General features: G+C 43.6%; 1 protein-coding gene across 1 annotated transcript in view; it reads right to left on the minus strand.

The window, feature by feature from the left end:
- Window positions 1-13,684, minus strand: part of LOC144103473 (uncharacterized) — a 30,397-nt gene continuing 16,713 nt past the window's right edge. Inside the window, exons 6-9 of the mRNA XM_077636180.1 lie at window positions 7,259-7,475; window positions 3,696-3,754; window positions 948-1,118; window positions 1-16 (exon numbers count right to left, since the gene is read on the minus strand). Of these exons, the coding sequence (XP_077492306.1) occupies window positions 1-16; window positions 948-1,118; window positions 3,696-3,754; window positions 7,259-7,475 (463 nt within the window). The remainder of the gene's footprint in view (window positions 17-947; window positions 1,119-3,695; window positions 3,755-7,258; window positions 7,476-13,684) is intronic.

Below are 13,684 nucleotides of genomic sequence, written 5' to 3' on the forward strand. Positions count from 1 at the left end.
CTACAGAAGGTGGCACCTGCGAAAATGGACATAGGACAAGAAGTTGGCGGCACACACGCCTGTTTACGCTGGGTCCACCTTCTGTGCGCTTTGAACCAACTAGCATAGCAATTTACATTCTTGAAACCGTTCTAAACAAGCGCGTTTTTGCGTTTTCTGACCCGCCGCTAAGAAAAAAAAACGGGGCGACCAGAGGCAGCATTAGGTATCACGACGTTGTGCCCTGTCGCAAAAGGATTCATTCACTATCGGACTGTTGCGTGTAAAGCGTACACAATAGAGCTACAGCATAGGTCAGGAAATGCACGCGACGCCGCAATTAGAAAGCAGATCTTAAAGAGTTTAAATGTGAATTGAAGCGGACACATCTCTTTGTTGGAGAGAAAGAAAGAGACCGAAAGGATTTTATTCAGCTCGCCTCCTCTCTGGTGGCATAATATATGGACGAAAAAGAGAAAGAAATAGGCGCTTTAACAATATATGTGTTGAACGCATGGTTCCTCGTGGCCTTTTTTCTAACGCAGGAATGTTCAGAAAAAGAAGAAATTAACGGTAGAAGTGCCGTGTCAGTGATATATCTGAGGCACAACTAATAACCATAAAAAGAGAAAAAACATATCATATTGACATTACTGCGAGTTGCCATACACGACCACACATACAATACAAAAAGAGAAAGAGATTTCCTGACTTCACCTGCCGCCTGCAAGCGTGGCAGGTGGCATTTCGAAGCTGGCTCTTCCTAAAGGGACCAAGAGAGCGATATGCTGGGAAGAGAGAAAGGTGCAATCACGGCGACGGATATAAGTAATAGTGTGATTGCCACTGTTTAAAGCCAGATTCAGAGAAAGCTTGTGAAGTATATAAGAATATACTGTGGTAGAAAAATTAAGAGCCTCATTTTATCTGTACATTTTAGAGAGCTCTTTTCAGTTTTTCGTACTTACTCGTTCTCCGAATAGCGCTGCTCTCCAACAGCAGACGTAGCAGATGGACCCTGCTGCACCCCTTCGCTATCGTAGTACACTCCCTCCTCTTTCCACAGTACCCTCTTTTTGGATAGTTTCTGCGGCAGCCGCCCTCTGGACGTGCATTCCTGGATCTCGCGATAGCCTCCTCTTTGCATGGTAACAACCCTCCAGATGATTCACGTGGCAACCCCTCTCCGTTCTAGATCTCCTACACTATCGGCATATCTTCATCTTCTTTCTGCGATTATTACCAGCACTCCAATACCCCAAGGGGAAGGTGCTTCTCGCGGCAACAACCCTTCATAGCGCAACCATGTCGAGCTACCTTACACTAAAATTTTAAATATTGGGATATTGTAAGGTACTGTTATGGAAATGTCGAAGGTAATGGCCCACTGTTCTTACGCTTAGCAAATTCTTTCCTCTAAAATTTTTCCATCTCTAACATCGAGCAAATGAGTAAGGAAGGCTTTTCAGAATACCAAAATCCTTTCATCCACTGAGCCGGAGAGCTCATCTTCTGAGCCGGAGTACCCGGGTTCGAACCCGACCGTGGCGACCGCCTTTCGATGGAGTCGGAGCTCTAAGGCGCCCAGTTGGTCGAAATTGTTCCGGAGCCCTCCACTACCGCACCTCTTTCTTTCTTCTTTGCCTTAATCCCTCCTTTATCCCTTCTCTTACGCCGCGGTTCAGGTGTCCGCCAATTTGTGAGACAGATACTGCGCCATTTTCTTTCCCCAAAAACTCAAAACCAAAGTTTGACTATCGCTCGCGTCGGGCACTTAAGACTGGCATAGGAAACTAGTGGGGAATGTTTGGTCCGTGCCGAAAACGCTATTAGTAAAAATATCCAATCATGCCGAAGAGAAATCTGCAGATATGTTGATTCTTATGGCGGAATCTTACAACATATAAAATATTGCGTTCATAAGCAACTTCCCGTTAAAAAATGCACTTTTCCAGTTATTTTTGTGTACGTCAGGAACGGCCGCTTCATAGCCGTCGTTGCAAGATGGACGACAGGATCTCGAGCAGATGAATCATAATGCCCGTTTATAGCGAGAAGAACGCTTTTTGTGTGATCAGACACTGAGAAGGGGTCCTTAATGGCGTAAAACATTAGCCAAAAGATGTAGATTGCCAGGCGCACAGAACTAGCTGGCAGATCATGCAGCCCTGTTATGCCGGCTAAGTCCCTTTGCATAGCGCTACGTAAGGGTAGTAGCCCGAAGAGAGCGGGAAGAGGCGATATGGTCGTCGTGATGACAAGTGGCTCGATCTGGCCGGTGATGAAGAGCCTATTGATTGTGAAGGTGTACGTCTGGTTTTGTCTCGTGCTCATTTACAACAGGTGAAATTCTGTGAGTGGAGAGAACTGTGAAGAGAGGAAGCAAAGTGGAAGACAATTTGAATACTGTTAAACAAATGTCTGCCCATATGGCCTCAAAAAAAAAGTGCACGTTCTGTGCTGGACAGGAAATGAACACTTTTTTAAACGTAGGAGAATTTATTCAGTAGTGTAGTGTTGTGCATCGCAACCTTCTTTTCACAAAATTTCTCCAGTAACCTGAAAAAAAAGAGTGAACAATCTGACATCATATATGAAGCTAAATGCAGTGCTCTAAAAAACAAGTCACCTCTAAAATCCAAAATAGCTTCATTTTTTTTCTTTATGTAGGCTCAGAGGCACCGATGCTAAACTCCCTAGTACTCTAACCCTTCTTTTAGTTTAGTTCTGTGCCAAAGTATGCCTAAGGCTCCTCCTGAGTATTCTGATGTTTGCCTTGCAGAAAACAAAGTAACATTTGCTGGCAAACTTGAAATAAATGTTCCGCTCACTTCATTAAAACGTCGACAATTCGCACCAAATACGAACTATTTAAGAGGCGTTTTATAGTAAAAGAAGGGGAATCCCAGAGTCTTTAATATGCGATCAAAAACCTACGGACTTGCGCAGCAGTTTCTTTCCCTATTATTTTCTCCCAGGTGTGAGATCTGTGAAAACAGTTCTTTTCTTTTTGCTAGAATGTGGTAATATATCAATGCAGGTCAACTTAGTAAGTCCTCAGTGTACCTTGAAAGCGTCTATCGAAATATCTATACCGCAATTGATAGACAATTTTGGTAACACGAATGAAAAAGATAAAGTACTGATTGCGCATCTAAAATGAATGTACATTTTGATCGTATTACCCATTATTTTCCTTAACTTCGTTTGCTCACTATCGGTCTCGTCTCAATTTTACGTTCCCTGCGAAAACGTTTTTCCTTTCTGCGGTGAATTTTAGTGCACCCCCATAAGTATAACCTATTTTGAATTGATAATTGACTCCTTCATAACATATGTAATCTTCTGAAACAAGTAACAGCCTTGATGGTCCATCTTGAATAAGAATGTTCTAAAAAGAACCGATGGCTGGAAAACTGCCTCATGATGCAGCTACAAGTGTCATGCGCCCTTGATATATATCCCTCGTCAATTTCGTGACCTCTAGTTCCTACCCTACAATAATTTAAAGTTGATCTTCCTCCGTTCTAATGCGTGCTCTGCGCCTTCCATGAGTAGTTCCAGAGCCGAACTGCCATATACTGAAAACTAGCACACGGAGGAAAGCAAAGTGAGGGCAAAATATTTAAGCAGGTAAAGTTGCCATTGAGATGTCTAAAGTTATATAGCCGTACACTTTACTTTCAATATGCAAGACGGTTTCACAGAAGGTTTACCTTAGATGGTCCTTGTGTTTCTTTACGTTTACTTTGTTTTCCACCAAGTCTGCGCCTGGCTGCAAATAGTGTGCCCCACAGTGATACCGCAAATAATGTGCTTACTTAAAAAGAGAGATGAGGTGAGTGTTTGGATAAAATTTTTCAGATACGATTTTGTTTCAAAGTGCAGTATACTAACCGTGCCGAAGCCCACGAGCGATTCAGCGAGCGAGGGAAGGAATGTTGTGTATAAGGCCAGTGTTCCAGAAATTTCTCAGTACTGAGAGAAGACATGCCGAAAGACGTTGGCAGCTTTTATAGGACCTTCTATATATAAAATACGCCCTCTAGGTTAAAATTTGCACTATTCATGTTTTGTTCTGCTAGTCGCTGTAGATCATGCGCTGTGTTTTTCATTTTCTTATGAGAAGCTGAATGGTCTATTCAAACCTGTAAATTAACTATGTTGTTTGCGGTATGTAATGAAGATCCTTGGGGAACGAAAAAATTGGTAGAGTTTTGAAATTTTCTGTCATCTTTAGGTCAGCTGCTCTTGGTTAGAAGCGGTGTTTTCTGGCATTCAACAAAGGTTGATGGTTTCAGTCAGAATGCGGGATCGAGAATCGCTTTGATTTCTGTTTAATGCTAAACGAAGTGTATTTTTTTTTCTAAATCTGCTCAGGTTGTATATTTAATGTCGCGCAAGATAAGACGGTGTTTTGTGAGCACGTGTACTTTGCGGCACGGCAAACACTGTATCCGCTCTAGTAGGTCGTTAAGATTCTAATAATTACATGTTATAAAATTTTACCTTTTTTTCCTGGTTTGAGGACGCTCTAATCAATAGCAGAGTAACAAATACATTATCGTAGACAGACCAACTTTTCTAAATTTGCGATTCATATTTGAGGTTTGATATTTCGAACGGCGATAGTCTCCGGCACTACCATAACGAAATCCTCGGAAACGGCAGAAGAGGCGACAATCACCCTTGCTATCGTTAACACAGAAGCTACTACCATACTCAGCGACTCTAAATTTGCCATACGCAATTATGCGAGGGGCAGAATTTCTCAGGCAGCAATGAGCATATTGGGTCAAACCAAAGACTTAGACAGAATTATTGAATTGATATGGGTCCCGGCTCATTCAGGGAACCCTGGTAACGAAGCGGCCCACATAGCAGCTCGAAGATTCGTCAGCCGAGCAGGGGACGCTGTCGTTGCTGAGAGTTTTTCGAAGGAGGGCCTATCATCTTTTCACGATATTACTAATCATTTTAAACTTGAAAGGAGGATATTCCCTCCTCCAGACAAAGCCTTTAATAAGGAGCAGGAGACCACTTGGAGGCGACTCCAGACGCGATCCTTCATGACGCCTTACCTGTTGCAAAAATTCTACCCCGGTGAATACGACCCTGCATGTACATTATGTGGTGATTTAGCCACTTATGATCACCTATTGTGGAATTGTAAAGAGGAGCCGCCCCCGAAATCTCTAATACAGGTTCCTACTCTCGAGCAGTGGGAGGCCGTGTTGGTCAGCTCAGACTTGGGAGTTCAAACCCGGGTCATTGAATGGGCTACCCAGGTCGCTGTCAGCCGTGGACTGATAGCCACCTAGCACGGATCGTCTGCATTCTGCCTTTTCTGACGAATTAAATGTTTTCCAATCCAAATCGAACGGCGAATGATAGGCGCAGATCCCGACATCCAAACAGATTGCGCGACATGTTCCGGAAATGTTGCAGGTAGACTCACGCCGAGAGACTGTAGGTCACGAATAAAGGTAAGCCCACATTCTAAATTTTGAGACACGCGCACTTCATTCATGGGGCACCTTGTTCGGTGCTCCCAAGTCAGTCACTCGGCACCGCGTACTCACGGAGACGCTAGCTACATGGGGTTCCGGCTTAGCACCCGGTGACGTGAGAATGCCGTGATAGCTGCCAGTATCTGTTGTAGCTGCACCTAATAGGTAGGCCGCAGTGATGACTTCGCTGTTGCACTGTCACGCTGAATACTGCTTCAACCTCTTGATTGATAGCGAAAAACAGGAGCGTGTTTTTCGGGTTGCTACTCTGCGTTCAGAACGTCACCTTCATCCTTACGTTGACACTTGCTCTCCGACGTCACAGAGGGGAGAGCTGCCTGTCAGTTCAATGCCAAGGCAACAATTTTCGCATTATTTTTTCCCCTTTAAACTCGTTCCTCCGCCTTAAGTGCGGTCATACTACTCCAGGAGCAGCTCAAGCGTAAATTCCGGCGTTGGATGATTTTGTGTGCATAATTGCACGTTTTATATCTACAACAACGGTACCCATTTTGAAGCTTTAAATATCTGAGTTGGCCTATGATGTAGAATGACTCCGATTCCACTATACAGCATTGCTCCCCAAAGTAAGAAATGAATAAAATAATTACCTATTTAAAACAAACTAATGGTGTAATAAGCCCCTATTTCTGCCTACATAGTGTCCACCACGCCACACAATCCATTTTTTATAATTTTTTATAATTAAATATAATTTTTTAGAATTTTTATAATTAAGCAAATACAGAAAACACCTTATCACAGTTCTAGAAAAGATTTGGGTGATGTAAGCCCACCACAAAAGGTCATACGGGTTCATAATTGCATTATGGGTTCACCGCCTGAAAACATTATAAGCTTTTGATGCCTTTACCGGAAGTCAAGTAACTTCCTCTCAGGCGAGGTTACTTCTCTCCCACCAATGAAAATTCCTTTCAGCTAATAGGCATGCTCGGGTCTGGTTACGACACCTTCATTAGTCCTATGGGCGAATTTTATGAGCAAGGACGAAATTTTGTGTTGCTACCGCATTAAAACGAAATGCGGTAGAATGTGAGGTGGTGCAAAAGAGGGAGAGTGGTGGCGGAACTTCACTACGTCCACTAATTAAGTCCACTAGCCTGTCAGCCTGTGTCTGCTCCCTCATTCCAGAACTTTGATCAGTTTTTTTTTGTTTTGTGTTGTCAAGAATACCGTTTCTGTGCAATCACTTCACTACCGTGGATCACCAGTAGATGAAAATAATTCGGAAGTTCCCTTCTGCGGTGATTTTTAGTCGACATCGTTGGTTAGCAAGCTGGAACATTAACCAGGATATAAAATATTCAAGGCTTGTATTCATGCAATAGTTATGCCATAAGCGGTATTTTCTTCTCCTACAGCCTGAATTTTAAATACTGCCCTTGAATGAAGTTGCAAAAGCTAAAGAAAAGAACTTGCATATTGGTCTTTCATGCAAAGGGTGAATAAATGAACAAACTGAAGCGTCATACAGTTAGAGTTTAAAGGCAATAAATGTGTAAAAATATTTACTTCTATGCCTTAGTAAAAGGTTAGTATTCAACAATACCTTAACGCGAAATCAGCAGAGGTTTTTTTTCCTTATGTTCACCAGGTCAATCCTCATATTCAGCAAAACAAACGCTCCAACTAGCCAAGCGAATTTTACAACTCTACTCTAGACGAAACGTGAACTATGAAGTAAGAGACAGTAGTTGCTCACTTAACGCAGACGGAGAGACGGTTGGATAAATATTCTTATTACTTACAATTGTTAGTTCGATGATTCTGTCGGGCATGGGTTTCAAGAACATCACGTCCAGAGGCACGCCATCACGGGTGACCTCCAGCGTCACCCCGCTCCTTTCATTGGCATAGGCGAACGAGAAGCTTTCGCTGTAGACCTTAAGGAGGCATGCAGTCTCTCCCGTCGACTGCAGCGTCCGCTTTATGGGATTCTTCGCGGTACCTGTAGTCAACTCCAGTCTGGAATCAAAAACAGTACAGGCCGTCGGCAATCAGATGGTATTCATGTGGATTCTGAAGGCAACAGCTTTCTTATTTCGTAGTAATTCTGAAGGAAAGCATCTGCTTCAGGGACTTCTCAGCGAATAGCAAGTATCCGAGACACGCCATACCCACGTTAAACAAAAATTGCTGAGTGAGTTCAGTCCTGGTAGAAGCTTGCGAGATTGAAGAAATAAATAAAGCTCTCCTGCGGCTATCAAATTTAACAAATGAAAGGGCTTTTAAAATTTAAGAACGAAACGTCTGCCTTTTCATGCATGACGATGATGGCTCGCGCATATCCTAGAAAATGCTGCTGCCCGAAGCCAAAAAAAAGATCAATCAGACAGCAGTAATGTGGATTTAAAAATTGATATTTTTTTCTATTTCGTAGCAATTCCTAAGGCAAGCAGTTGCTTCAGGGCATTTACACAGAGTAGCAAGGATTCCGGACCCGCCATACCCATGTTAACTAAAAACATGTAACGTCAGCCCTAAGAGAAGCATGCAAAACTGAGGAAATAAATTATAACAGCACAGCTACGTCTATGAAATTTCAGAAGTCAAAGGACCCGTAAATTTTAGAAGAAAAATTCGTCCTTCCCATGCATGCCAAAAATGGCTGACGCCTATCGTACAAAATGCTTCGGCCCGAAGCCGAAAATAGAAGGACAGATTCGGCCTTCGTTACTATTACTATTACTATTACAGCCTAATGTATAGACATATAGTCCTCCCATACGCTTTCAAGTTGGCATAAATGGAAATTATTCGGTAGGTGCAAAAAGCACATAGTGTGAGTGCAAGGCCAACATTTTCACCTGTAGTAGTGTGAGCGAAGCCTCAGGACAGCACAGTGACCGCTACCATCAGTGCATAAAAACACGTCCGGAGGTCATAAAGTTAAACCACGTGCATGCTGTCTTCTAAGCTCCGCCCTCTCACTTTTCTCATTTTTAGCGCATATTGCGCAATTGGCGATTTCAAGAAATATTAAACTACTTTCCAAGAAACGCAGCGTAAGCGAGTAAAGACGCAACCGTCGCTTTTTTTTTTTAATTCGCCAAATGCTGATCCAATCCGTTCGTTTTGTGAGGTTCAAGATAACGTGATACCATCAACGACATAACCCGCAGCTACCTGCCGCAGGCAACCAAGTCTTCCTTTTTCTCTTGCTCCTCCTGTACGCCAGCGCCACTATTTCATTATTTTGCAATGCGGAAAAGCTAAGAAAGCATTTTTAAAGCGTCTATTCACTGGTCTCACTCCTCGTCCCTTGCACAGTCGTTTTATCGGTCTCGCTTCCTAAGCAATCTTAGCTTTCAGTTTGCGTGCATGAAAGCCGCCTTTTTGCAAAAAGCAAGAGTACAAGAGTCGTGCAGAAATGTACAAGAAGCAACACAGCAAACACAAAAATTTGTGAATTCATTCGTAAACCCCCCCAAAAAAGGCTGAAGGCGTCGGAGGGCATAGTTTTCGCGCGCCATCTCTTCGCTATGCGGCACACTTCGCCTCGCTTAGTGGTTCCAGCGGCTCCCGTATATCGGCGCCACTACGCCACGCCAAGTAAAAACCCCTGATAATTTGAAAGTAGCGACACTCTCCTCCAGGCCCGCTTTATTCTCGTTTCTCCTCGCGCGGCGGCTGAGAGCTCTGCGCACGACACGCGTTTTCTCCTTGGCGCCCGCGGGCCTGCCGCAGCAGTGAGTGAAGCGCGTTTTTGGCCAGGTCTGTTTTCATCAACATTATCAGCCTCAACGGCAAGCAGTCTTTGTTGACACTGAAACGTCTGCGCTGCCTTATGACGGAGGGCCCTCGATCTGTTCCACTCAAGTCGCAGCAGTCGGCAGCCCTCAAGGTGTGCAGGCTACAGCTGCGGCGGCCTATGACTTACAGTGCTTGTGTCATTACCTGTCGTGCTTACTACGGACCGCCCTTTTCTACTTCTTATTCTTTTATGCCCCCCTCATCCCTCTCCCTCAGTGCAGGTTAGCCAACGGGCTCATCTTGTTAACCTCCCTGCCTTTCTTCTACCGCTTTTCTCTCTCTCTCTCTGCGCTTCAGGAGTGCGCAAAATAATATTTTAAAAATTGCTAGAAAAGCATTGAGAATGCCCAAAGTAACGTTCATGAAGAGATTGGTTATTCTTAGAAGTGTTTGAATGGGGAATACTGATGTAAACAAAGCTTTCAGGCAAGTTCTTTATTGCAGACACTTTTTGAGTTACATGATAAGGTGTTTTACTGTGTGCACCTGATCTAGTACTGCCTCTTACATTGTGTTTGTTTTTTAGGGCGTGAACTCTTTCACAGCGGTAAAACTTCGAAAAACGACCCAAGCTGGTGCTTTCAACTTCAAGATCAGAGAAGGTCAAAGCGGGACTTAGTCTATTACGCTACTGTCAAGCTGTATAAGCACAGTATATATCACGTCATCAACTACGGGATTGGATCATTGGTTACTTATACACTTATTCTCACTAATTACAGGGCAAAATTTATTGATATTCCGTAAATTGCAATTAAAACTCAAATTTGTGCTGCAGCATCGAGTCAATACCGTTTGAAAGCTTAGGCGAAGTGTAATGGCACTGCGCTAGTTAGCGATCCGCATCAATTTGCGTTAATTAGTTAATTTTGTATAAAACCAACTTTGAGCCAGACGATCAAGCCATATACCGTTGAAATGCTTATGATGAATGCAAATGTTTTGGATTAGTTAGCGACCCTATTAATTAGCAATAATGAGATATATGCAATAAAAACCACCCTTTGCTTTATAGCATCGAGTCATATACCTCTCGAATGCTTAGTTTCAGATCAAATGCGCGGTGCTAGTTATCGACCAGAATTAATTAGTGCTAATTATTTAACTGCAGTTAAATACAAACTTTGCACTATAGATGGAAAACTAAGGGCAAGTGTAAACGCATTATGCTAGCTAGCCAAACTAAAAGAAAAACCTCACAACAATAGAGATAACACTCTAACTATATCCTTAACACGAACTGCTTCGAAATGTTTTTTCATTGCTTGTGCATACTTGCGTGCAGTAAGGCTTATTTAGCGTGCACCTGCTTACAATAAATTAGTTATGAGTGCATCTTCCGTCCCTAGGTTTGTCTCATCACTGTGAAAGTGGCTTTTGCATTCTAGTCTGTTCACCGAATAAAACAGCTGCGCACTTTCAATGCGATTAACGAGCGCGGACAACCATTCATCGACTGCAATTCATAGAACAATATTAGGCACTGGTGTCAAGGAAGCATAAGAATATGCTCGGTATGCCTATGAGATAAACCATTCTATATCTCTAGGAAAGAAAAACGCCCCTCGATAATGTAACATTATACTTGACTGCGAAATTTCGTTTGAGTAAGTAGCAGAGGATATAAAGCTTGAATTTTGATTAGACATCACAAAATATGTATTATTAAAGAAAATGAGAGCATGGTCAGCAGGATGATTTATTTTCGCGCACGCACAAGAACATTGATTCGCAAGATACACGTAACAGACGTGAGGATCACATAACATTCAGCATCTACGCTAGTGCATAAATGTGCTGCGCAGTAATGAAGACAGTTGAGAAAAAACATACTCAAGAAAATACAACAGTGGTGTATGTCATAGCTCAAATCAGCGTCACTTTATACATGTATACAGCAGTTTCATGCAACCGAAATTTGACGGACAATGGGATCTTACACTAAAAGCTTCTCTGTTAAAAATTGCGGACTTGTTGGTATAGAGACGAGGCTGCCGGTGCAAGATCTAGAACGTTTTGAGACCAGTCGCTATTTTCAGAGAGAATGCAATGCGCGGATGCTTTGAAGATTCGTTCCGTTCTGGACTCGCATGCAAAATAACCTAAAAACGAAGCAGCAAACAACCCTTGAAGGATGCCTTCCAACCAACGGCGTCAACCATTTGTTATGACGTCGTGGTTAATCCCCTAACATGAATATATATGGTATCATTAATACCGCATAACCATCTTCAGGCCGCTTGCTGGAGTTGTACGCGCCGCAGCGCGGTATACGGTATAGCGCTTGCACGTTGCAATAAAAGCATAGCGCGTAATATTCGCTCACCGAGGCTAGGAGAAAAATGGCGTGACAGAAAAAGAAAAACACAAGCAAAATGGCGGACCCCCGCGTTTCCAAGGGCAACGGCAGAGAGACCAATCCTCGCGCAGGAAATCGGGCGGAGAGCCGACCCTCAGGAAAAGGGCAAGCAAGAGACGAGGTTAAGGCGAGGAGGTCGAGCGGCGGCGGCAAAGTTCAATGGTTGGCGCAACTTTCATATTATCAAGGGGCTTTAACGACAAGCGGATTTCAGTGACCCGTAAGCATATGCCTTCTCAATTGGCGACAATAACTGGTGCCCCTGATTTGTCACCTTAAATAACTAGATGTTGCTGACCGTCTGTAGCGTACTCTGGGGTGCGATGTGCTCACTCAGTGCATACTTTTATCGTCCTCAATCCAAGCTCCTCCGTGGAGGAGTAGCGCACTCGACTCTAATGCCGAAGTGCAGGCGTTTAAGTTGCGGTTTAAATATTTCTCTTTTCAGCGGAATAGCTTTCCTGTTTTCAGAAGGGCTCGGCAATTGTAACGGATGTACTTAACGACACTCTAGACAATTTAGGAATTCTGCAGTGACGTCATCACTGCTGCACACTGTAATCATTGTTGGGTGTTTGAACCACCCAAGCCACGTCACTTGGATCTTGTTTCATACGTTCATGAACCTATGGGAATTTCGTTCTGACACCGCCAGGGTTTCCGCTGAACGTATCCTCTGAAGCTGTCGCCTTAATATGCGCAATCTTTCATGTTTCTTTCAGGAAATCTGCGGCTGTTGTTTTACTGTATTCCATTATATTAGTGTGGTTTACAATTCATGAAATTATTGTAATGTTTATTATAATGTGTGGACGTTTTATCGACATTTCAAATTGAGTGCGATGAGCGCTTACTTAAGACGTCACCTTAGCTATTACGCTTCCACGAAAAAAAAAATGCTTCGGTTTATGGTGGTTTAACGTCCCAAAGCGACTGAGGGTATGAGAGACGCCGTAGTGAAGGGCTCCGGAAATTTCGACCCCCTGGGGTTCTTTAACGTGCACTGACATCGTACAGTACATGCGCCTCTGGAATTTCGCCTCCATCGAAATTCGGGCCGCCACGGTGGCTGAGTGGTTATGGCGCTTGGCTGCTTGCCCGAAAGACGTGGGTTCGATCCCGGCCGCGGCGGTCGAGTCACGATGGAGGCGAAATTCTCGAGGCTCGTGTACTGTGCGATGTCAGTGCACGTTAAAGAACCCCAGGTGGTCGAAATTTCCAGAGCCCTTCAACTATGGCGTCCCTCATAGCCTGAGTCGATTTGGGACGTTAAACCCCCAAAAATGAAATCAAATCCATCGAAATTCGACCGCCGCGGCCGGGATCGAACCCGCGTCTTTCGGTCCAGCAGCCGAGCGCCATAACCACTCAGCCACCGCGGCGGCTGTCGAAAAACAACTGTAATCAATATGAGTCTGGGCAAGTTACAGTATTTGCAGCCTGGAGACAAATATCTCATCACAACCAACTCCCGCTTTAACAGTGCTCTTGGCAAAAGGAGTCGTCGCTGCGTTTTTCCTATGTTCTGGCCAATGAGAGCCAATCAGAGATATTCAAGTCAAGAAAGAAGCAAAATGTACTCGCTTTTAATGCACGGTTAGCCAAGCAATAGTACCCCCGCCATCCTTTGCTAAAAAGGTGCAGCCAATAGCAAAATAATAATAAATAAATGTCTACAATAATTCACCAGTTTAGTGTTGAGTATTTAAATGGACGACACTGCAGCCTACAAAAAGAAGGGTCCCCGCACGCCAGATGACCGCGGCACTGCGCTCGGCCACGTTCCGGCTCTTTTATAGGAGCACGGTACATAGTGTTTCTAGGTAGAAAAAATCGCGGAGCTTCTTGTCGCAAAAAAAAAAACGTTTGTGCCCTGGCCGCTATCTTAAGTTCATATTAACAGCTGGACACCCAAACAAAAAGGTGTGAAAAATTTGCCATACATGACATCAGTTCAATTTTACATGAATTAAAGGCATTTTAATCGTACATTCAATCGCTCAAAAAGTATTTATGAAATTTTTCATTAGCTATGAAACACGCGCAAAAGTACAAAGTTGTG

The sequence above is a fragment of the Amblyomma americanum genome, chromosome 9 (genome assembly GCF_052857255.1).
Source record: "Amblyomma americanum isolate KBUSLIRL-KWMA chromosome 9, ASM5285725v1, whole genome shotgun sequence".
Lineage (NCBI taxonomy): Eukaryota > Metazoa > Arthropoda > Arachnida > Ixodida > Ixodidae > Amblyomma > Amblyomma americanum.